This window comes from Stigmatopora nigra, chromosome 2 (assembly GCF_051989575.1).
Source record: "Stigmatopora nigra isolate UIUO_SnigA chromosome 2, RoL_Snig_1.1, whole genome shotgun sequence".
Classification (NCBI taxonomy): Eukaryota; Metazoa; Chordata; class Actinopteri; order Syngnathiformes; family Syngnathidae; genus Stigmatopora; species Stigmatopora nigra.
The window spans coordinates 15080973-15104168 of NC_135509.1; the positions used below are offsets into that span (position 1 = coordinate 15080973).

The 23196-nt window shown below is 42.7% G+C and overlaps 4 protein-coding genes and 1 non-coding gene across 10 annotated transcripts; 1 reads left to right on the forward strand and 4 right to left on the reverse strand.

Moving 5' to 3' along the window:
- Positions 1-325: 325 nt before the first annotated feature.
- On the reverse strand, positions 326-12035 carry LOC144213565 (bromodomain-containing protein 1-like). 2 transcript variants are annotated; one of them, XM_077742097.1, is made up of 12 exons: positions 11733-12035; positions 7420-8794; positions 7054-7213; positions 6842-6970; positions 6459-6587; positions 5967-6279; positions 5114-5809; positions 4343-4472; positions 4017-4147; positions 2856-2950; positions 2435-2595; positions 326-1571 (listed from the first exon to the last, which is right to left on the reverse strand). In XM_077742097.1, exons 2-12 carry the CDS (start codon positions 8781-8783, stop codon positions 1382-1384), a joined length of 3498 nt encoding a protein of 1165 aa, XP_077598223.1. In that variant the 5' UTR covers positions 8784-8794; positions 11733-12035; the 3' UTR covers positions 326-1381. The 2 variants fall into 2 exon arrangements, with proteins under 2 accessions (XP_077598223.1, XP_077598231.1); XM_077742105.1 differs by lacking the exon at positions 2856-2950 and having other exon boundaries at positions 1414-1571.
- Positions 12036-12219: 184 nt separating this feature from the next.
- LOC144213578 (tRNA (cytidine(32)/guanosine(34)-2'-O)-methyltransferase-like) lies at positions 12220-16326 on the reverse strand. 2 transcript variants are annotated; one of them, XM_077742124.1, is made up of 11 exons: positions 16182-16326; positions 15770-15901; positions 14886-14955; positions 14678-14789; positions 14430-14508; positions 14290-14342; positions 14152-14205; positions 13656-13758; positions 13485-13568; positions 12842-12945; positions 12220-12772 (listed from the first exon to the last, which is right to left on the reverse strand). In XM_077742124.1, the coding sequence occupies exons 2-11, from the start codon at positions 15888-15890 to the stop codon at positions 12611-12613; spliced, it is 942 nt and encodes a 313-aa protein (XP_077598250.1). In that variant the 5' UTR covers positions 15891-15901; positions 16182-16326; the 3' UTR covers positions 12220-12610. The 2 variants fall into 2 exon arrangements, with proteins under 2 accessions (XP_077598250.1, XP_077598243.1); XM_077742117.1 differs by having other exon boundaries at positions 16101-16196.
- Positions 16327-16661: 335 nt separating this feature from the next.
- LOC144193325 (serine/threonine-protein kinase pim-3-like) lies at positions 16662-20218 on the reverse strand. Of its 4 annotated transcripts, none has more exons than XM_077712155.1 (7): positions 20021-20218; positions 19019-19090; positions 18747-18856; positions 18325-18375; positions 17653-18016; positions 17413-17589; positions 16662-17201 (listed from the first exon to the last, which is right to left on the reverse strand). In XM_077712155.1, the coding sequence occupies exons 2-7, from the start codon at positions 19077-19079 to the stop codon at positions 17038-17040; spliced, it is 927 nt and encodes a 308-aa protein (XP_077568281.1). In that variant the 5' UTR covers positions 19080-19090; positions 20021-20218; the 3' UTR covers positions 16662-17037. The 4 variants fall into 4 exon arrangements, with proteins under 4 accessions (XP_077568281.1, XP_077568279.1, XP_077568278.1 ...); XM_077712153.1 differs by having other exon boundaries at positions 19019-19094; XM_077712152.1 differs by having other exon boundaries at positions 19019-19125.
- Positions 20219-20295: 77 nt separating this feature from the next.
- trnan-guu (transfer RNA asparagine (anticodon GUU)) lies at positions 20296-20369 on the reverse strand. Its single transcript has one exon. It is a non-coding gene; the product is annotated as a tRNA-Asn (tRNA).
- Positions 20370-21551: 1182 nt separating this feature from the next.
- On the forward strand, positions 21552-23066 carry LOC144209485 (kelch repeat and BTB domain-containing protein 13-like). The gene has a single exon (XM_077735822.1). The coding sequence runs from the start codon at positions 21552-21554 to the stop codon at positions 22950-22952; it is 1401 nt and encodes a 466-aa protein (XP_077591948.1). The 3' UTR covers positions 22953-23066.
- Positions 23067-23196: the final 130 nt, after the last annotated feature.

Genomic DNA, 23196 nt, shown 5'->3' on the forward strand with positions numbered 1-23196 from the left:
AATGGACGTATTGGAGTGGAAATCTCAATTCTAAATAGTGAGATAGATCACTATCGCCCTCTGGTAGTCAAAAGTAGACATCAATCTTTTTTTTCCCCAATACATTTTGTCATTCCTTCGAGCAAGGATTAGCATTTAATAAAATTGTAATACATTGCCTCATATTTTCAATTGTTGTGATTGTACACCTGGCCCAGCAGGTGGTTTCATTGGCACTTATTGGCACAAAATTTAAAACTTGCTGTTAAATGTAAATACTTCGATGCTCACTGGAAGGGTTAATTTATGTGATTGGTGAAAACAGCTATTAAAATATAAGACACAATTAGTGATTCAATACAGGCTTTAATTTTTCAGTGTTTAGTATAAAAAAAATTGTCAGCACGATGGCTGGTTTCCACTCCCGTTGGTTATAATGACTTTGTTGTGTTTAATTCCCAAAGCTAAAGTACCAAAAATATTTACACACGCACTCAGGGGTGGAGAAAACAGTCAATTGACCCGCCCAGCGCTCTACCCTGTCAAAACAAAAGCCAGCAAGCTACCGAGCGCCTAGTTTGAAATGTTTCTTACTATCCTCTATAAAGTCATTCTTAGACATTTCCATTTATATATGATCTTCTTTACAATAAATAAGCACAGCCACATTCTGCTGCCTCCTATAGTTCTAAAAGACACACACACACACACACCAAGGCCCAAAAAAAAAATGACAGAGAAACAAAAGTACAAAAATAGTGGAGAAGAAATTATAAGGAGGCTGGAGAGCTTTTGAGGGATGAGAGGAGGCGTTAATTCATACAACAAACGCGTCCTTATAGATCTGATATAAATATGTACAAAGTATTCCTGTAAAAGCATATTTCAAAAAACAAAAAAAAATAATGCCAAAGATGTCATAGCTTGAGAAGTCAATAACTTAAAAAAGTAAAAAAAAAGATACAGTATGAATGAAATAGCACCACAAGATGGCGGCTGTCGTCGCCTTAGAGTGTCGGATTAGGACGAGAAAAAAAAACAAATAAATTAGTGTCGGGCATGACTGTATTTACACCAGTTGATACACACATGGGTTGAATGTATGAAGACCCTTTCACACACGGATGCGTGCACGCACACACACACACACAAGCACACGGTCGTGGCAGTAAACTAGTTGCAGCACATGTGAGGCGGTCTTATGGGCACAATCGTTCGATCAGTCTTTCTCCCGTCAGGAAAAAAAAGGGGTCACGGCGTTGCATAGCTCTTGGGACAAAACAACATGGCCGCCGCAAGCTACAGTATATCAGACGTTTGTGCGTAAAAGGAGGCAGGCGCGGTTTTCCTGGCGGCGAAAACAAACCAAAACCGGGCGAGCGGTGACGTCAGGCGGCCTTGGTTAGTGTTCAGTTGCCGACACGCCCTCCCGCTGGCCGCTGGCGGCGCCGTCTTTGAGGTGCTTCATGGCCCGTTCGAAGGCTCGCCGCACTGACTTTTGCAGGTGAGAGCGGCCAGACTCCAGCAGCTTGATACGGTCCAGATTGCGGTCTACACCGAATGGAGACATCTTGGATTTAGGAAGCCATTGCCTGAATGATGATGACAGGGGTCAGAATCAAATGTGTATAAAAACATACAGTCTATTAAGCTCATCTTAGGTACACTGTAGAGAAATGTTTCATTTTTTTTGGATATGATATGTTTTTACAGAATGGTCCTACAATGGTCTATGTTGTTATGATTTAACTTTAAAGAGGAACTGAGTGACCAATTTCATTTGAAAGTCACTCACTATTGTCAAAAGAATAGCGTTTCTGGACTTGATGGATGACTTTACCCACAAAAATAGAAAAATGTTGTTGTTTTTTTTTGTTCCAATTGGGGAAAAAATAAATATGGGTGTCTATTTCATCTTCTTATGAATGGATAAAAATATTTCTAAAGCATTTCTCTGGTGACTTGAATATATGTTAGCGTGTAATTCTTTTAGAAAAAGAAAACATTTTAAAATGTTTGTGATATAATACTATATTAATAATCATTTCAATATTTTCTACTTTAGTAAACAGTACATTAAAATTTTTGTTATGCTTGTTACAAGTAACTAATATTGGACTTTTTTCGACACTATTGGCTATTCACAAGACTATAGTTCATTTTCATCTCCACAATATTTGGCTAAATATTTTGCGGCTGATGGTGTCAGTCTAAAATTGGACAGTTCTATATATACAAACTATTTGCATTTTTTTTTTAGATATAGACCATTTAATCGCCTACAATTTAATCATTATTTGCCGACATACAAATTTACCAGCACAATAAGAATTCATTCCAACTTGAGGACAACAGGATTCAGTCGTGTTTAAATAAAAATCAAGATGAAATTAAAGTTAAAACAACTAATGAATGAAAGACCAAGAGCATAAATGCCGGCCATTTTGTGTCTCACCAGCTGCGCTTGCTGTCGAAGAAGTGGACGAGGAAGAGTTTCTCGGCGGACCTGAACTGCATCCGCTCGCCGGTTCGTAGCACGTCCAGCGGCGGGAGGGGAAGTTCCACCGCCCCGTGGTGGTACCGCCTCCTCCTCCTCGGTGCTCGAGGGTCCATGATCTGCACAAAAGCAAAACAACACCCCAAAACATTAACACGGCGAAACATGCGAGGCAGAAAGTCGAAAGTCCAAGTCTGGAGTCACATGCACGCAAAGAAACGCCGGGTGAGCCAAGAGTCACCAGCACGACTCCCGCCCGGCTGAGGGTGACCAATCACAAGCACGCACGATGGCACGGTGGTTGGTATGGTTATGGCAAGGGGGATCTGATGGGTAATGAGACAGGGCGAGCGGGCAGGTGGCTTGGCAAGTCACTCACCAGGGCGGGATAGGAGGGATATCCACTACACTTAGCCCAAACTAGCTTAAGAGGCTCCACAACAAAGGGGAAGATGGCCGAGGGCTTCCACGCCTCTACAGGAACAACACATGTCAATTACGAACCAATACAAAACACGCTCACAGGCGCACACAGACACACAATGATACACAACTCTTTTTTTTTTTTATCCAACCCACTAAGCATTAATATTGTAAATAAATGATTATTCTAGAGGGGAAACAATTAATCAGTTAATCACCTAATCGATTATCAAATTAATCCACAACTGTTAGATGAGCTCATTCAAGACCACATTTGACTTAAATTTGCAGGAATTTAAAAGCCTCTCAACAGTAACTCCCCTGACTGTTGTAAACACCTGCCTTAAATGAGCAAAACAATGCTTGATCAAAAAACAGTAACTGAAATTAACAATTGTGTAATGAGTTCATTTTCTGCATAGCCAATTTGAAGTTGTTAAAATACAAAAATAGATTGCAAAATGAGCAAATAACCAAAATTTCAATGTTATTATAATGCCTTTCATAGGAATTTGCCACATCCAATATGGACGACATACAGGCAAGTCAGTTAGCTGACCTGCTACATTCCACTCATTACAGTCCCGGGCTGCCTTACATCTCTTCCTGTGATAAGTAACATCATTCAACATCTCAACAGCTACAGGTAGGCAAAGCAGAGGGATGAAAGAGCTACATGTTGTTTCAGAGAAGATGAGATGCCAACCCCTGGTGCATTCTATATAAAACTGCTTTTTTAAATGAAAAATAATAATGGTCATACTTAAAAGAAAAAAAATCTACAACGTAATACAACAATATTTTTACCATCTGTGAAATACTCTAAATGAGTGCAGATTTTTAATTATTAAAAGGAGGTTTCGTTTCTATTAAACGTGGCCCAACTTGCTTATTTTGCAGGCTTCCATGAAATTGTCTTATTTCACTTTGATTTTGAATTTTAAAATGTTCCCTTCAAAAAGGAGACAAAAATAAACCTACTCCGGACTAAAGGTAAATCTGTCTTGGCAAGGAAGAAAAAAATTATACCAATGGATGGAGGAGTCAAAATGAGAGACCAACGTAGTTGATGTTTTAGTAAGGAAAAGGGATGAGGACAAACAATTTGACTGATTACCTGACGACATATTGACAGCATGGCTGAGATCGCCATTCTCAGCGCAGGACGTTAGAGCACTTTTCTCATCCACCGTGTTGCGTCGGGGTGCCGCCGGTCGCCCTTTGCCGCTTTTCGAGGCCCCCGCAGTACTAAAAGTGGGGAAAATGTGTGGCTGATTGGTTGTATTCACAATGTATTGTCCATATCCACTGTAAATCTGATACACTATCCACTTTTCATTCAAAATTGAGTGATATCCTATTCCAAGATTATTTTTTTTAATGACTGGTCCTCCAGTATAATGGATGCAAAGTACAAACAATAAAGTAGTTAAAGATGTTAACCTGGCGCCAGACAGGACACTGCCTCCCGAAGAGATACTGGACTCAGATGCGCAGCGGCGTCGAGGTTCTAGTAATCGAGGCAGCGAGGTTTCCTCCTCCTCTTCCTCAACCACAAAACCATTGGTAATCCCTGCCAGGATGAACAAGAGGAAGATGATTCAGAAAAGTACATTAAGGCAAAACAAATGTATAAAAAATCCCCAAATCAAACACATTGGCTGCAGCAATTGAAGCGAGCGAATAACTCAACATTTATTTACTGTAAGACCTGCCAGTTCAAATGGAAGTAAGGAAGTCGTTTGAAATTGTCAACAGAAAGAGACATTTAAATCTCTATCTTGATCAATTGCACTGAAGGAGTTAAGCACCTGCACTGAATGTAAATATGCTCTTAGTCATTTGTCCCTTTGTTGGCCATGGGTCGTATTTCATTCATGTATTTTCCCTTCTGGACGTGCCAACCACTCAACCACCATATCAGCACAGACTGTATTCCAATTTATGAATTTGAAATGTTAGGTATATTGCTGACAAATAACATATATTAAAATTAAATAAGTACAGGCATATATCTGCTTTCGAATGCCTCTAGGTAAATTTTTTTTATATGGAAATGAGATAAGAAAAGAATCCCCAATCTCTTGCCCCCATCTGGCTGACAAACATGGGTATTACGTCTCCCATAATAGTGTTCCTGGAGGGAACCCTTTTCGTAAACATATTGATATTTGTTCCACTTCTCTGCAATAATTCCATCCTATGAAAACACACCTGTTCCCAGACGCTTGATGGGCGACTCCTCATCGTCGTCACCGTCGACACTGCTACTCCTCGGCCGCTTCTTGGGCAGCAAGAGGGTCTCCAGTCGAGGGATGACCACTGAAAGGAAGGTTTTGGTGCCCAACGGCGAGGGCGGGGACTGCGAGGGGGCGGCGGAAACCTCCTTGGCTTTGGGTGGGTTCTGCGGGCTGACGCTCTTGGATGTGCACAATAGGACATTGTTCTGTTCCTCGGCTTCGTCGCCATTGGGGAGGTGCCCATTGAGCTTAGGGCAAGTTACTGAGGTAGCTGAGGTGCAAGTGATGTCGCCTGGCTTGGTGAGGGTGTGCTCCACCGGCTTCAAGGATGGTGGTCCCAAGTCAGGTGGTGGCGACGGCACATCTGATTGCATCAATTCCAGCGGCGCTTCTAACGTCGGAGGAGTGGAAGCGTTCACCTCCAGAGCTGGGACAGACTCCGAAGGTTCAGGAGGGGGTCTCTCTCCGGCCGGTTCTGTCGGCAGTAGAGATTTTTTGAGGCCCATCTCACTTCGGACCTCCATGATGGACTTCTTGAGGAGCTTGAGCCTCTTGCTACGAGACGGACTGTTCTTCATGGCCGTGCTGAGGTCCAGCTTTTCCAGGAGTTCCTTTAACTGATCCTCCAGTGGCGTCAGGCGACGGTAGGAGGGGGTCAGCAGATGGTCCACTGGGGGAGAGAAAAACAAAGCCATCAGTACAAATACTCTAGTCTTATACACTGCTACATTCAAGTATTTCAGTTATCCCCTAGGTTTATATCATGTTAGAGTCTCAATAAAAGGGGCGGAGCAAGCCAATAAAGTAGTTCCTGGAGAATGACTGACCTTCCTCCCAAGTGAAGGGGGAAGGCACCTCCACTTTGGGGGCGTCAGCAAGCAACAGGCCGCTAGGGAAGTCGAAGCCAATCCTTTCAATCTCCTTGCGGGCACGGCGCAAGATTACTCCTCCATGGTCCTGCATCCTCTGGGCCACCTTGTAGAAGAAAGTCTCCTTGGCGTTGTACTTCATGCAGTTGGCAATGACCAGATCAAAGTCAGCCTCAAAGTCATCCAGGTTGCGGTAGGCATGGTTGTCGATGCGTGACCTCATGGTGGAGAAGTCCATTGGATGCTCGATGTGGTCCATGTAGTCTGGGACCTTAGTGAGAAGAAAATGATTGGTTTCAAATGGCCGGGAAAACAGTCAGGCCTTGAAGAAATTGCCAAAAATATGACAATTACAATTGGTTGATAACAATCCCTTTATGTCAAATTAATCAGACTGATTTGTTTAAAGCCATCTCAACTAGCACCGGTCACTTTTGTGTTCTGACTGACCTCCTTGGGGCTGACAGGCTGGGCAAAGACATTGTAGTGGTCCTTCTGCTGCAGCTGGCTAAGCACAGCCCTCAGCAAGATGTTGAAGGGCGTTAACTGCACCTCTAGCGCCGATTGCTGCAGCTTCATCTGGTGAAACAGGCTGGCATGAATAACTATCTTTTAATCTTGAATTTGCTCTGAATACACCTGGATGCCAGCTATACAGAATGTAGAATGTATGGAGGTGGTTGTTATGTTGGAACTGGTAACAACTCCATAGATCTTTTCCAATATATGTATATATAATCAGCACCTTTGTCTTACCATAGAGTTTCTCAGCATTTTGCAATGATATTGAACAGGCTATATCCCCCATCTCTAGCATTGGCGCTACTACCTACCTCCTCCCTCTTGAGCTTCTCTCTCTTCCTGATGAGCTCCAGCAGCAATCGCGCTCGCTCCAGGTCATGTCTGAGTCGGTGCCACTCCTTTAGCTGCTCTTTAAGCTCTTTGTTGGTCTCCGCGCGTTCCTAAAGAAACAATTGTTGACCAAAAATATAAAACACAATCGACAATAATGTGCAGAGAGCTGATTGGTTGGTAGCCCCCTCACCGTTGACGAGGATTTAGGGGTTTGAGGTGGATTGGCCTGCAGGCGACGAATGAGTGGCACATTGTTCCTGGATTGCCGCTTTAGCACCCAGTAGCTGAGAACACGTTCCACAAATGGACGTTTCCTCTGGACTGCCACTTGGTTCAGGATCGTGTCCAAACTGAAATGGAAGTTTTAAAACATATTTTGGTGGTAATTCTGACTTAACACAATCTGTCAACCACTTTTTATATTTTATAATTGTACTTGCAATATATTATTGTAATCATAACGAAGTACCGGAATCCAAGGAATCAATATCATATCGTCATCAAATCGGTCACCCGAAACCTTTGTAAAAATGTCCCTACAAAGATTTTGGTCTACCTGGAGGCTGTGATACTGGGTCCAGAGCTGCCGGGGCCCCCTGGCTCAGGTTGGGGTTCGGGCGGGGGCTCCGCCCGCTTGCTGCGCTTCTTGTACCAAGCCTTGGCACGAGCCCTGCCGCGCCGTTCCGTGCGTTTGTGGCAGGCGCCGTTCTTGGGGTGGTGCTCCTTATAAACGTTGAGTGGGCGTCGGTCGCAGCCGTCTGGCGTGTGGCTGCAGCAGTATGCCGTTTTCTTGACAGAGAAGGTGCCCGGGGGTGTCTCTTCTTTGATGGGTTCCATTTTCATAAAGAGGCCTGCCTTCTGAGCACAGCTGACATGAAAGGCGGCATAGCAGTTCACGCGGTCACACTGGATGCAGGCGCCCACCCCTTTCTCCTTACAGAGGTAGCACGTTAACTTCCAGCGGGCAGGTGGGATGTTGCAGACGCCGTCAATGGGCTCAATAAACACAGTGTCTGAAAAGCCCACCTCAGGTACCCACAGGGCGCAGGCCACGTGGCCCCATCGACCGTCGTCCGTCTTCTTGAGGGCGCCTCCGCGGTTGGGGCAGAAAACACAGTCAGCAGGCCGCGCCGGGCGTTGTAGACAATGTCGGCATAGCCACTGGCCCTCGGGGATGTAGGGGACGCCATAGCACTCCTGGTGCACGGCGATGTTGCAGGAGTCACAGAAGAGGATGACGTTGCTGTCGGCGCCGTCGCCGTCCATGCACACGCAACACACGGCGTCCTCGTCCACCAGCGACTGCGCTTCGCTCTGACCCTGAGTGGTAGCATACGACTCCTTCTCGAAGCGGTCCATGAGGAACTCGAACAGGTTACTGGACACTTGGCTGATGCCCTCGCTCCGGCGCTTCTCGTTGAGCAGCTCCAGCCAGGCGTAGTCCTCCTCGTCCATGTCGTACTCCACTTCCTCATCCAGGTCCTCCTCTGCCCGCTCTGTATATGTATAGTATGCAGCTGGCCTCTTGGGTACCACAGGCAAATTGTACTCCACTGTCCTCACATTAGGTTCCAGCAGGGCGGCGGGGGTGTGCGCGGTGCCTTGCGGGGGCGCCAGTGCAGCGTTCTTCTTGCGCTGGCTGTTTTTGAGGCGCACCGAGCGCACCAAGACCTGCTGGGGCTTCTCGCTGTTCTCCTTATTGCTGTTACACTCCAGGATCTCCTGCGCTGTCGGGTCGTCGTCGGTGATGACGTCCAGCTTGTCGAAGATGCTCAGCCGGTGCACGCGGCCGTCCACTTCCAGCTCCACCATACGTTGGGCCTGCGCGTATGTCAACGTCTCCCGGTTGGGTGACGGCTTGATCGGTGACGATTCCCTTTTTAGCGCCGCCGGGCGCTGGTAGCGGGCTTTTTTCTTCATGCTGCCAGATGCTGAAAAACGGAAGTGGGAAAAAACTGGTGAATGTGTTGGCTCATTATGAGATTTCAATACGGAAAAAATGGTTATTACATCTAAGAGACACTTGCACCTGTTTAAATCTCTGATATAGACATTGTGGAAAAATATCTTTCACCTTCTACCCTAAAAATGTTCTCTAGCGATATGGCCTTACAATTTGGTCATTATATTTTAAGGAAATTTACAATGAAGATGTATGGAAACAAAAATAATGAACAATAACTGCCTATTCACTTCATGGTGATGTGGTGCTAAACTGAAGAGGAGAACGCCCCAATTCCCATGAATATTTTCCACATTACTTTTTAACATTAGCTTGAAAAAACAAGACGTGGCCCATCTAGTCTAGGCTGAAACCACAATATAGCGTGTGCATGTTGTTGGTAACAGGTTAACTTAATTGGGACATAATGTCCATTGTGGAACTGGAGACCTGAGATGTGTCAATGAGGAAGGCCAACAGGCAAAGAATAGGGGGAGGGGGTCGTCATAGGAACTGTTGTTCGGCTGCTTTCAACACAGAGTGCAGTGGCTCTGACTCCTGGAGGACAAGTATCATAAATTCCAACCCCTGGCCTTTCCTGGGTGGAACAGGAAACTCTGGCTAAAGCCACAACTTCAACTCCTTTCTTTGCAGTCTTTTTTTTTTAAAACCTACATATTACATTCACTTCTCTCGGTCCGATTTGTTTGTGTATTTGTACACTTCAGTGTGTTACATCGTTGGGTTTCGACACCTGAAAGCACCACACGACGTGTCGCAAAAAGATTTTGTGTCAAAACTCAGAAATACAAGCTAGCCAAAAGAGAGAGAAATACATGCCAAATTTTGGAATAGGGTTTGTTAAGATATGGGTAGAGCTGCTTAAATGATAGTTTCCACTGTGCTGGCATAATACCGACATTGGATCGGCAATACTTGCTCAGTAGCCCTAATTTGATTAAACAGGGGGAGAGAGAATGCAATTTATTAATTTATTGTGATCAACAAAATAAAATTGCACCAATTTATAGATTGAACGGCGACTCATAAACACTATCATTGATTGCAACATCTTATTTCCACATATCTATAAACAAGAAACAAGCCACCAGCCGGATGTGACTCAAGTTATCCATCAATATTTCTTTAATAAACGTATATTTTTGCAACATGGTGTAAGCTATTCTGTCAGAGCTGCGCCATTTTTTTCATAATATTTATATTTTCAACTACCAACTGTGAGGTCTACTACCACACACATAATACCTCTGTTTGCGTGTTAGGTAACAAAACTTGTCAGACTTGCAGTTCTCTCCCTAACTGTTCGGCCTGAAGGCGTTTTTACACTAGCGACAGAGCAGTGTGAAAAAGTCCAGAGGTGGTGGCGGGAAAAATGACGGCAACGCAAAGCAGTGAATTGGCTGTAAAGAGAGGACACTCCAATTCCAAGAACACAAGAATGTCTTGACTTTTTGTCATTTTAAGGAGGTAAGGGGAGATTATAGCAGCCATAAAAGGGGGCAAATTAGTTTTAGTGGGAACATGACGAGTTTGTCATTCAAAAATTAGATGACGGGGACCTTCTGCCACTCATAATTAATATTTTGGTTGATTTATTCCCACAGACTAGCATCTGAGTATTGTTCTGTGCTGGTTTATGTGTTGAAGAAATTAGCATTTCCTTAAAAGATGTACAACTTCTATAAGACATGTTTATTTCCTGTCTAATGTTAAAAAAATATAAACAATGTTTGATGTTTTATTTTTTTTCCTGTTTCCATCTTATGATTTGCATCATCTTAAAAGAGATACATAAACAGTACTATCTCACACTATAAAGTACATTGATTAAAGGATGTATTGATGACTGCCTTTTATGTAGTTGTGCGAACAACTTTTATGCTTTTTTAGTGTTGCCATACAATAACCTCCCATATTTTGACCACAATTGAGATGGAATTGATGGCCTAGGAGTTCTTTAAAAAGGTGTTAACATCTCTTTTAGTAAGCTTACATTTGTTGAATAGTTAAAGCAAAAAACAACAACATTTTTTTGGAATTCAAGTTTGTGGATTTCAGCCATGGAGCGGGACCGCCATAAACAAATTATCGGATACATCACTAAGATGATTACAAGTTTACTGGGTCATGAGTCTGCTTCCTCACTTGGCATCTTGAGTGTTGTGAAGGCAGTAACAACAAATTCTAATCTTAATACTTCAAATATGGCCATAATAACCCTCACAATTCCCATACCCATGTATTCACAACAAGCACTCACTTCCAACAAGTTGCAGGACTACATTTATTAACAAGCCTGCTGTCTCTCCAAATGCTATCAGCATTTTTTTTCCTTTTTATAACGCAATGTATAGTAGAAATATTAGATGATTGTGTTTCTTCAAAGAAATATCTTGCATGCAGTAAGCTACTAGAATATGTGAGTAAAGAGGGAGGCGTTAACGCATTGCCCGGATGAATGAAAGGAGGCGGGGAGCTCGGCACCTCCATGCCGACCCCAGCGAGTCGATTCGGGCAGCGGGTCGCCCCCACCCCCGATCGACTATGGACAAGCAACTGCTCCCAGAAGCAGCTAAGATACGGCGTTTTGTGACGAAATGCTCCATACGAACGGTGTTTCAATAAAGCCTAACCAGGAGGTGCTTGTTTTTTGCTTTTGTTATGCAAAAGGGAAGGTGCAACGATTTGGATAAACGTCTAAAAACACAGTTCACATCACGAGCATTTTTAAAGGAACAGAGGGGGAGGAAATATGGCGACTAACACAACAAGAAAACCCACGGGGGCTTTAAAAAAGTTGTCCTTTCCTAGCAGCCTTGGGTTCTTTTGTTGTGGTAACCACAAATGTTAAGAGTCAGGGTGCTGTTTTGAAGGGAGGTACGCGGGGGGAAAAGGGCCAAACCTACCTTGGATTTCTCAAGAATTCAGCTTTTGGAGAAGCGGAGGAATATGCAATAGCAATGGCGGCGGCGGTGAGGCCTGCGGAGACCAAGCGGTGGATAGGTTAAGTTAACATCCAACCGTTGCTTGGTGGTGATCCAAACGAGGCACGATTGAGGGCGCCGAGGATCCAGGGCGACCGAAGGCCCTGATCGGGGGGCTACAAATTCGATAGCGGTGCTGCCGATCGCTCTCGGTCGCTGCAGTACTCGGGCTGAGCCGACTAGCTGAGCTGCTTCTCTTCCCCCAACAACAATGCGGCTGTGAGTCCCGTGCGTCATGACGTCACGCGTACGAATCCAAACCAGGAAGCGCACTGACTGAGTCAGTTCGACAATGTAAACCTGTATAGGCCCGACTTTTAATTAAATCACTTTTTTTTCATCCAGATGATAAATAGATCATCAGAATTTATAATACAACTCCCAGCCTTTAAACAATTTCCATTGCAGGTTGGGTTTGTCAATTTTGTATTTTTTTCATAAATGATTTTAAAAACAAAATCACATTACACAGTAACAACATATTATTGTGTGAATGTTTGCACTTTATAAACACAATTTAATCACCCATTATATTTATGACATCAGTGCCCTTTTTAGGAAACCCAACATAATGTCTCTGTTCCTGTCAGGGAACAAAATTGTGAGCAATTGAGAGAGTCTTCAATGAACGGAATTTAAATCTGCAAAAGACCAGAGATGCTTGCAAACTCTGCAAAGGAATGACAGGATTTGATCTAAGACTTTTAAAACTGTCAATGGAATCCACGTCTACTATGCAGGCGATATTAAAAAAATATTAAAACAATGTCATTTTACAGATAATAATAAAACTTGCGGCATTAATCAGTCTTGGTCTGGTCTCCGCTCTGCTGTGATCCCGAGATGGACGATTCTTCTTTGGAAAGCAGGTTATTTTTGCGGAGGTGACAGGCCTCCTGGTAAGGGGGGCTGATGGGCGGCTGGGTAGGCGGCGTGTACTGGTACTCCTTTCCTGCTTCCAGCTGAAGAAATGAAACAAAATTCAATTTGAATAGGAACTAACAGATTATTTTAATGAAGTTTAATTTTACCTGCAGAGGGTAGGTTCTATCTGAGTCAAAAGCACTCAGGTCTCCGCATGCCAGGAAAGGCACGATGATCCGGTTCGGGCCTTCTAACTGGTTGAAATCGACATCTGTTTAAAAAACAACAACAATGGAGCGTTTTTAATTTAAAGGCATTTTTTAAAAGTCAGTTCTAGATCTATTCCAAACTTAATATTTAGGGCTTTTATTCAGTTCTTTCAATCCGATTTTATTTTAAATATCTAAATATTACATCTATTTTTTTTCTTTTCCCCCTTTTATCTTCCCTGTAAATAAACAGATTTTTAAAAATGCAATATTTACTCTTTTGTCTTTTTAAATAAAAAACAAAAGGTTAAAACATGATCGATTTAATATATGCCTTTTTTTCCTAATCACATTTTTTAAATATATTTTGAAAATCCCTTATAAAAGAATAATTATTATTAAGATGCTCAAAGAGGAAATTTGTACTCATTTTAATGTCCAAAAACGATCCGAAAAGCTGGCATTCATAAATTGATTAATTTTGGCAACCTATAATTGGAAGACAAAATGGCAAAAGGCGTACAAAAAATGAGTTGGACACCGCTTCAATAGAGCCACACATATCAGTATATCTATTTTTGTATATATCAAAATGACCTACCATAGGAGTGATCCAGGAGAGGGTTGGACATGTTGGGCACGTAACCTTCTGGAGGATGGTAGTTCTGACACACCACAAAGGCTTCTGCAAGCAGAGAGAACATGTATTCAATTATAGATTAAAACAGATGCATATATATCTTGGAAAAAGTTGACAAAGGTGGCAACTAACCAATGCTGGAGTTGCGGCTGCTACGAGGCTTGGCGCATGTCACACCGCTGAAAAAGATCTTAAGCTGCGAGTACAGCAGCGTCACATCTTTGCCCCGGAAAATCTGACAAAAAGAAGGAAGAAAATCATGTTACTTAAATATGTACATTAATATATTTTATAGAGTAAAGTGATCTTAATTTGGCGTTGTCTTTTTGCTATAGTGCAAAGCTTGGCTTGATCTATCAACATGGCTGCAAATAGATAAGAACAAGCTGAATTCATGCACACTTGAGCTTCTAGGAGAATGTACTATAGATAGAGAAAAAAAAAGTACAAAACATTACAACTTAAAAGATCCGAAGGTTGTGTGCTTTTGTTTTCACAGAAAGACAGAGAGACTGGGACTTGATTGATTACTCAAAATGCCCTCAAAGAGCTGACAAAATGGAAAACTCATCTGTGAAAACAGCTGAAAGTCAATGAGTCAACAGTAGATGGATATTAGCTTACTAACCTTGGCCACAAATGTTCCACCTGGTTTAAGTACATGAGTAGTGATATTCAGCGCCTGAGGTAAAACAAACAAAACTAGTTCAAATCACCAAACTCAGTCCTCTTTCTTGCTTCAAACAAACCCTAGTTAGTGACTTACAGCTAGTAGAAGCTGAGCCTGGATGTATTCGTCCACATCATGGAGGCCCGTAACTATGACAGCAAAAAAAATAAAAATAAATAACACGTGAACAATGCATAATTTGTGGCAATGGCGGTGGACGTAGCTGAGGGTCTCACCATCAGGCGCGCCGTCACACACCACCAAGTCGGCCGGGTGACCCTCAAAGTGGCGCACAATCTCCTCGGCTGTCGACACCTAAAACACCAGGGGAAGATGATGTCATTTCAGTCATGTGACCCTTGTGAGTTTATCACGTGATCAAAAATAACACTAAATGCATAGAAACACATTCACTATTTGAATTGTTATTATATTTGTTAAGATCTTGACAAACCATATACAGTACATATAGTTTAAATGGCACCTTGGTGATATCTCCTTGAATCTGAGTGACTCCTGGAAGAGGAGCCATTGCCTGCAGGTCCACTGCCACAATCTTCACCTCTTCGCCACTCTCAGACTTATCGCCACGGCATCTTAACAACAAACCGCATTCAATGACAACCTAAGCCAATGTTCAAGGGTGACCAACATTCTCTATCAATTCACAATGAGAGTCAAACTCTGCCTACCTGAGTTTCCGACTGAGAACTTGACTCCAACTGCCAGGAGCAGCACAGAGATCCACAGCTCTGTTCACTCCTAACATCGGGAAAAACATTGCAACAGAAATAAGAAAATTATGACATTTTAGATAGGACATAATCTAGCCTGGACCAAAAAACTTAACAAAATGCTATTTTCTTCATATATGTATTTATATTTTGCATCTATAAAAAAAATGTAAAAAAAATATGGACTTCCAAATGGCAGGTTTCCTAATATCTTATTTTAAATTAGGAAGAAGCACTTTAATCTATATTCCGGAACACTGATCCTCACTGGTGACCTGGTGGGGCGAGTGTTCTCCAGGCACTCCGGTTTCCTCCCACATTGCAAAAATATGCACGATAGGCTGATTGGACACTCTAAATTGCCCCTACATATGGGTGTGAGTGTGCATGGGTGTCTCCTTGTGCCTTGTGATTGGCTGGCCACCAATTCGGGGTGTGCCCACCTCTGGCCAGGAGACAGCTGGGATCATCTCAAGCACCCCCACAAACCAAATTATATTAAAGCAGTTCAGAAAAGGAGAGAGCGACTGATCCTCCCAAGAGTCGCGGGGGTGCCTGAGCCAATCCTAGCAAACTGTGAACAGCAGGTGGAGGACACCCTGAATTGGTTGCCAGCCAATCACAGTGCACAATGAGACAACCACCTCTACTCATACAATTAAGTGTTGAACCGGCCTTTCCAGGCATGTTTTGGAGATGTGGGAGGTAAATTGAAGACTGAATATCAACCAAATGTGTGAAAGTGTGCAGAACACTACATAATGAAGGCCAACTAAAGCCCATTTAGTTAGGAAAATACCATATACATATACATCCATACAACCATATACATAACATATTACCAGCAAACAAGTTGAATTCCTCGTCCAGCTGTAGTAGCTTGAAAGCGCTTCTCGCTCTCCATCCTTCTTCTTTGGCCAGGCGGTAGTAAATATCACGTTTGTCTTTGGATGAGCGACCCATTATGACCAGATCTGATGAACAACAATTAAGACGCTTAACGGTGTTATGATTTCATTCGGTATATAACATTCTACTTCCAAAGTGGACATAAAGCAGTACAATTCGACTCGATACGATACAACAGCCAATACAACGATTTAGTATTTTGTTTTTGAATGTAGTTTTGTCTTTCAAAAATTTTCTGTTATCAATAAACACATTAAAACCTACCCAGACGTATATAATACAGCAATGCTAGTTTGCATATTACACTTCTATTCCTCTAAACACATTTCGAAAAATGTTACTTACAAAAACCACAATGGCATTAGTTCTCCTGTATAGGTGTCCCACACGAGCCTGTTCAAAAAGGACAAAGTAGCAACGATATCGCCTAGCTAAAATTCATCATTTTTATATTTATAAACCCAGAAACAAAATACAAGCAGATTAGACTATCTGTCCGAAATTGAAAGTATGTGACCTAAATTGAAATGTAAAAAAATTACAAGACATACTATAACATTCTCCTCCTGTAGTAACTCACTATGACCACGTGGTGACACTGCATTGTGGAGTTGCTGCACAATCAATCGATTTGTGGCTGTCAAGCGGCAAATTTCCACTTTTAAGGTTTAATTTATTGTGTAAAAATTGTTTCATAAAAAAATATGCATATTATTTTAAAGTGTACCACTCCTTATATTGAACGTGGGAAGAACAATAAACTGATTGGTCTGTGAACTGTCCAGGTTGATGTGTCAAAATATCAAAGAGAAAACGAAAATGTGATTACTTTTTATACAAAAGATTTAATTGTAAAAAAATGAATGTTTAAAACAACAACATTGCACATAAAACAGAAAGTAATTTCAAAAATCCAAAAGACAGCCAGGTCAGCAAGAGTAAAAAAAAAATTAAAAAAAATCAGTGTAACTTGAAACTCTTTTAGAAAAGTAAAAAGAGTATAAATAAAGAATGTGGAATATTCTCTCTTTAAATACAACAAATGTACAAAATAGAAATGCATAAAAAAAGCAAATACATACAGTAAATACACAAGTTTATCTTTGCATTGACTGTGCATGAACATCTGAGAATTGCTACAAAATTAAAAAATTTAAAAAGCCCTGAGAACTCCAGCCTCCACTTCCTGGCTATAATGCTATCAGAGACTTTCCTGGGATGAACCTTCTTGTGTGACACTTCCATCCTCTTCTTCCTCATTGGTGCTACTATTATACGTCACCCATGGGTGCAGGAAGATTTGCTCAAGGGTTGGACGGTCGCATGGCTCCAGGCTAAGGCACCAGTCAATTAGCTGCTGGCAATCTGTTACAAGACAAGAGCAAAGTCTATGAATGGCATAACTAGAAAATAAAAACTAACAATCTTTTGCCTTCAAAAAAAAAAAAAAACATCAAATATTTGCAAATATAGTCTTTGATGCTTAAACCCACATTTTTTTTATTTTTTACATTTACGTCCCTAATAGCTCAGTACAACTTCTCAATGTGACACTTTGTGTAGTGGTGGTAAATACCTCCAGAAACATTTGGGCTGAAGCATAGTCGCCTACTGACGATGTCATGATCATGCTCAAAGGGGATGTCACCGCAGACCATGTCGTACAGAAGTATCCCCAAAGACCACACGGTGGCAGAGCGGCCATGGTAGCGACGCAGACGTATCCACTCCGGAGGACTGTACACACGAGTACCTAGACACAAAATAAGCATTTATTTGTATGAACAATTTCTAAACATAACTATAGCAAGCTCACCATCAAAGTCAGTGTAAATCCCATCTCGCAGCAGGGCACCCGATCCAAAGTCGATGAGTTTGATCTGGCCGGTGCGCAAATCCACCACTATGTTCTCGTCCTTGATGTCACGGTGGACGACACCGCATGCGTAGCAATGGCGCACTGCCTCTAGCACTTGGCGAAAGAAGCCACGCGCCACTGCCTCATCAAGCGCCCCACGCTCCGTGATGTAGTCAAACAAATCCTGGCCTGACTCAGGACGCTCCAGCACCATCAACCAGCCATCGACAAGTTCCTGCCAGTCCAGAAGTCGCGCTACACCACTGAACGCTTCTCCCACTTTCTTCAGAAGGACGATCTCCAGCGGAACCACATTGCCACACTGGCAGATTTATAGGGGTCACAAATAAAATAATTAAAATTAAAAGATAAAAAGCATTCTACAAATCAGTCACAGCTGCTTGGGTTCATGCTTATATTTCTGGCAAAAAGAAATGTGCAATATGCTAGAAGATTTATGGTCATTTGAAAGCACCAAAACCAATGAAATTACATATATTAAACTTCAATAAACGTGTGCTTATATTTCTGTAAAAAAACAAATGTTGCTAAATACGACTAGATGATTTACGGTAATTTGCAAGCATTGAAACTAATGAACAGGCATTCTTTAAACTTCATTACACTTACCAAAGTGCCCCACTCAACCACTCTGTCTCTGGCAACGTGTTTCACTGCCACCTGCAATAATGCAACAAAATAAAAACAAAAGTTAAAAATGACGGCATCCGAAATGTGTGTTAACCATTGTCAATGTTTGTATAATTTGCTCCTTTATGATCTTGGCAGCAGGCCCCACCGGAAACAACCGAGCCTTCAAGATAAAAGCAAAACGTCGTATAGTGACGACACCACTACCCTTTTCCAGCCACGACTTGTAATTCTTTTTTAAAACTTGTAGAAAACATGACATGACCATAAGCAGGCCACCATTAATAGTGAGTTTTGGAGACGCGGCGATGTTGTTATTGTAATCCGGAAATGTTGTCGCTAGCCGCCTCGTGTATCATCGAATCCCACGTGCTCCGCATCAAAACAAAAGCAGCACCTACCGGCACGCCGTCTGCCACGCGGACGGCCGAGTAGACTGTCCCGAATCCGCCGCTTCCAAGCACCGTGTCCAGTCGGTACACTTTCTCGAACGGTGGCACGTCCTCTTTAACTGAGGAATACATAAAATTACAAAAAACAACTTTTAATACATAATTAGTGGCTAACAAATTTGAGAAAATACGGACACACAACAATGTATGCGTCCAGAAAAAGCATTTCAAAGCAAATTGTATATTAGTATTAACACGGCGAAGGAGAAATGTTATGTTACCTTGTTTTACCGGCGTCAGGTCCACGCTACACGCCGCCGAGCTCAGTGTGGAGAGCATCATAATTCCTCGTCCTCTCTCCAAACCATGTGCAACAAATCAAACTCTCCTTTTATAAGAGGCAAAAGACTCGCGTAGTAGTTAAATAAAAGCAAGTTATTATTTATAATTCGTGTAAAGCGCGCCACCAGTGTAACCACGGCGACCCGCAAGGGTGGAGGACTTTCAAAATTATCAATGCATTGTTTACAACCAAAATATCCCTCCGCTACAACACGCGCGCGGGACATCAATACTCATGACTATTTCTTACATGAAAATGTGATGTAAAAAGATAAAACAACGAGGAAAAATATGATTATTGTCTTGGTTGTTTTTAATCCAAACTGACTCTTAGTCGACAGTGAGTAATTTAAACGGAGCAACCGAACTACTTTTCTGGACTAGGATAAACGGAGGGATGGCGGAGGCAAGTGATGGGTTTCGTCCGGACATTTAAAAAATGTACTGTCCATATCGAAACTGAAACCAATCAATAAAATGAACATAAAACAAGCAATTGGATTAACCATAAAGAAAAAGTGTGGTTTATTTAAAAAAACTACAACAATACGACTTTTAATACGGTAATTGTAAATAAAGCAGACGATAATTTGGCAGACCACAGGGCCAATTGCGTTTGGTGATGTAGCATGGATTGACCAATGACGTTGCTTTTCTTACAGCAGTGTGACGTTTGACCAATCACAGGCATCTACTTGGACTCGCGCACTCTGAATACGAAAATAATGGAACATGGGTAGCGGGTTTAATCCTGCTAAACAAATCTCACGTTGTAGGAAGTATCTGATTGAACATTTAATCTCCTAACAGACTGTCCTAATGGATACAAATGATCTGTAATTTAATCAAATCACGTTATAAATATGTTATTAGAGAGATGACGACACTCCTCTCTTAGTATTTCGCTCGTTCGTTGCTTTAAAACAGCGGCTGAGACTTACTTGATTTAATGCACTTGTGCCCAAACTTTAAAAGGAAAAATATAGGTGCATTGGTCCTCAAAGCAAATTAAATGTCCAAATGATCCCTTAAATCTTGATAAAATTATTATCATATATTACTGGATTTGTAGGTGACAGACTAGCCTTTGAAAGCTGGATAATCGTTGATTGACTTTCAGCACCCCACAAAATGACCGAATGAAAAAAGGCATTGAATATGTCATAAAGCTTGCTTTGAAAGCGAATCGTCATAAATAGCAACATTAAAAATCGAACGTCCCTGGGTGGGCTCGAACCACCAACCTTTCGGTTAACAGCCGAACGCGCTAACCGATTGCGCCACAGAGACATACAGATATTAGCCAGATATTTGTTTTATGTATTTTAATTAACGTTCATTTCATGATCATTTGATGCTTGGCCTGTCAATTGCTATGGATTTGAAAATTAACAGAATTTGAATTTACGTACTACTTTGTTAGCTGTTCCTATACTGATGTTTGAATATCTCATCACCTTTGTTACGTATTTAATGTATACTTTTACTCATCTATAAGTCGTTTGACTTTACTCAATGAATGTATCTTTTTTGTATTATAACTCAAATCATTTATGTGTTCACACTTTTATTCTAATGCCTAATCTTTGTAGCTGCTTTTTAACACAGTGTTCCTTTGCTCGACAAATTCAACCTTGTACTTTAGGACTCATAATTATTCGTTTGGCGGCCCAGTGCAGTGAATGGTTAGTAGCACGTCGGCCTCAAAACTTTGGGGTCCTGTGCTCAAATCCAGGACAGTCAACCTGTGTGGAGTTTGCATGTTCTCCCCAGAGCTGTGTGGGTTTTCTTTAGGTGCTCTGGTTTCCTCCCACATTTCAAAAACATGCATGTAGGCTGATTGGACACTCTAAATTGCCCCTTGGTTGTCCATCTCCATCGGTTCAGGGTCACCCCCATGTCTAGCCCGAAGTGAACTGGGATGGGCTCCAACACCCTCCGTGACCCTGGTGAAGATAAAGCGCTTCAGTAAATGAATGAATAAACGGATGAATTAATTGTTTGGAGTTCTGGTTATCTCAAGCTTGAGATAAGGATGGAGCATGGCACATAATGATTAAAAGAGGTTTTCCCATACTAAGAAAAAAAGCTAAAATAAACACATTTTTAGATCTATATAAAATGGAATGTTCTGGGCTTTTGATTTAGTTCTTTGAATCCGATTTTAAAAACAATATCTAAATATTATATCTAAAATGGTCCGGCCCACATGAAATTGAGTTGACGTTAATGCGGCCCGCGAACTAACCCGAGTCTGATGCCCTTGCCCTAAGTGAAAGGACATGTTGTCAGAGCGGCGACAATGTGACCTGATTGTGTTGTAAATGTGACTCTGCTCAGTTGTTGACTTCTATGTTTAGCCACTCTATTTTCAAATGGAGTCTCCTGTCAGAGTAAAGCCACTCTTCTCTGGCCCCTCAACAGCATATCGACGAGCCATCCACGTAGCTCGATCCTTTTGCGGATATCTCAATGGCGTTAAACGAGAGTGAATTCGATGGCAACAACCGGTGCATCAATTCTGGCGGCGATCACCTAACAGTGGTGGTGGAGGACATTCGTTTTTTTGAGAAGAAGGCACTGCTTGTCAAGAGCTGTGACTACTTTGGTGCCCTCTATCGCTCCGGGATGAGGGAGTGTCACCAGGAAGAGATCCGACTCCAGTGCTTGCGTGCTCGCGGTTTCTGTATCGCCTTGGCTGTTATGCGGGGTGAAGTGCCTGGTTTAGATGCTGACAACATAGTAGAGGCCATCGAGTGCGCTGCTTTCCTCCAAGCGATGCCACTCACCAGGCACTTGGTGGAGCTCGTAGACTCAGACAACTGCTTCCTGATGTTCCACACCGCAGCAACTTTTGGCCTCCAGGAGCTATACTACGCTGCAGCGCTGTACATTCGGAATATGTACGCAGACATGGAGGCGGAAGTTAAACAGATTTTACCGTCCGAGCTTGTTTCCTTTGTGGAATCGCTGAACCCAAGTGTTTTCATGGCCGTTGGCGCCCACGTCACCTGTGTAACGACTGAAAGCGTGCATGCTGCTTCCAGGACTGTCTGCTACTTGGATGAAACCGTGAACATATGGAAAACTTTGACTGACCTCCCCCTTCAGGCAAGTACATCCATGGCGGGTGTGACCGTCCTGGACAACAAACTTTACATTGTTGGTGGTGTCCGTGGTATCCACCAAGGTGTAGTTGATGCCAGCTTCTGCTACGATGTTAACAAGAACATCTGGACAGAATTGGCTGGTCCAGCCCAGCTACGGTTCAACCTCAGTCTAATAGGACACGATGCCCACCTCTACGCAATTGGAGGTGAGTTTGAGGGTACAGTGATGTCGTCTGTGGAAATACTGAATGTTCAGACTGGGAGGTGGAAGTTTGCCGCGCAACTGCCACGGCCAGCGGCGGGCATTGCATGCGCCAAAGCTACTGGAAGGATTTTTGTGTGCTTGTGGAAACCGTTGGAAACCACCGAGATCTTCGAGTATATCCCAAGTAAGGACAAATGGCGTCTGGTCACCAGTCTTATACGACGCCAGAGCTACGGCCACAGTATGGTGGGCCACAGGGACGATCTGTACGTGATGCGCAATGGGCCATCTGATGACTTCCTGCGGTGTATGATGGACTGTTATAACCTGAGCACAGGCCAGTGGACCGCTCTCCCCGGACACTTTGACAACAGCAAGGGCTCTCTCTTCACAGCGGTAGTTCGAAGCGACTCAGTCTTCACACTCAACAGGAGTGCCACACTGGAGTACGTCATCCATGCAAAGAACTGGAAACCCCGACGCCAGATGAAAGGTTTCCCCCGCAGTGGATCAGTGTGGACTTTCTTACTCAGGTTGCCTGTACAGAATCCAGAATAAACGTTCAGCTATCCAAAGTAACTAATACCCCTTTTCCACTCGATGGGAAAAGCTGGATGTGACACATAACTGGCCAGCAGATGACATCTGGAGTTCTGGAATCCTCGGGCCTGGACAGCTTTGTCTTCTAACTTGTTGTAAAAGGTAGAGAACGCCATGGCCTGGTCACTTGTCTCATCCACGGAGCACTACTCTTCTTCAAGGGAAGAACTAAATATTGTTGATAATAATGCATAGTGGCAGC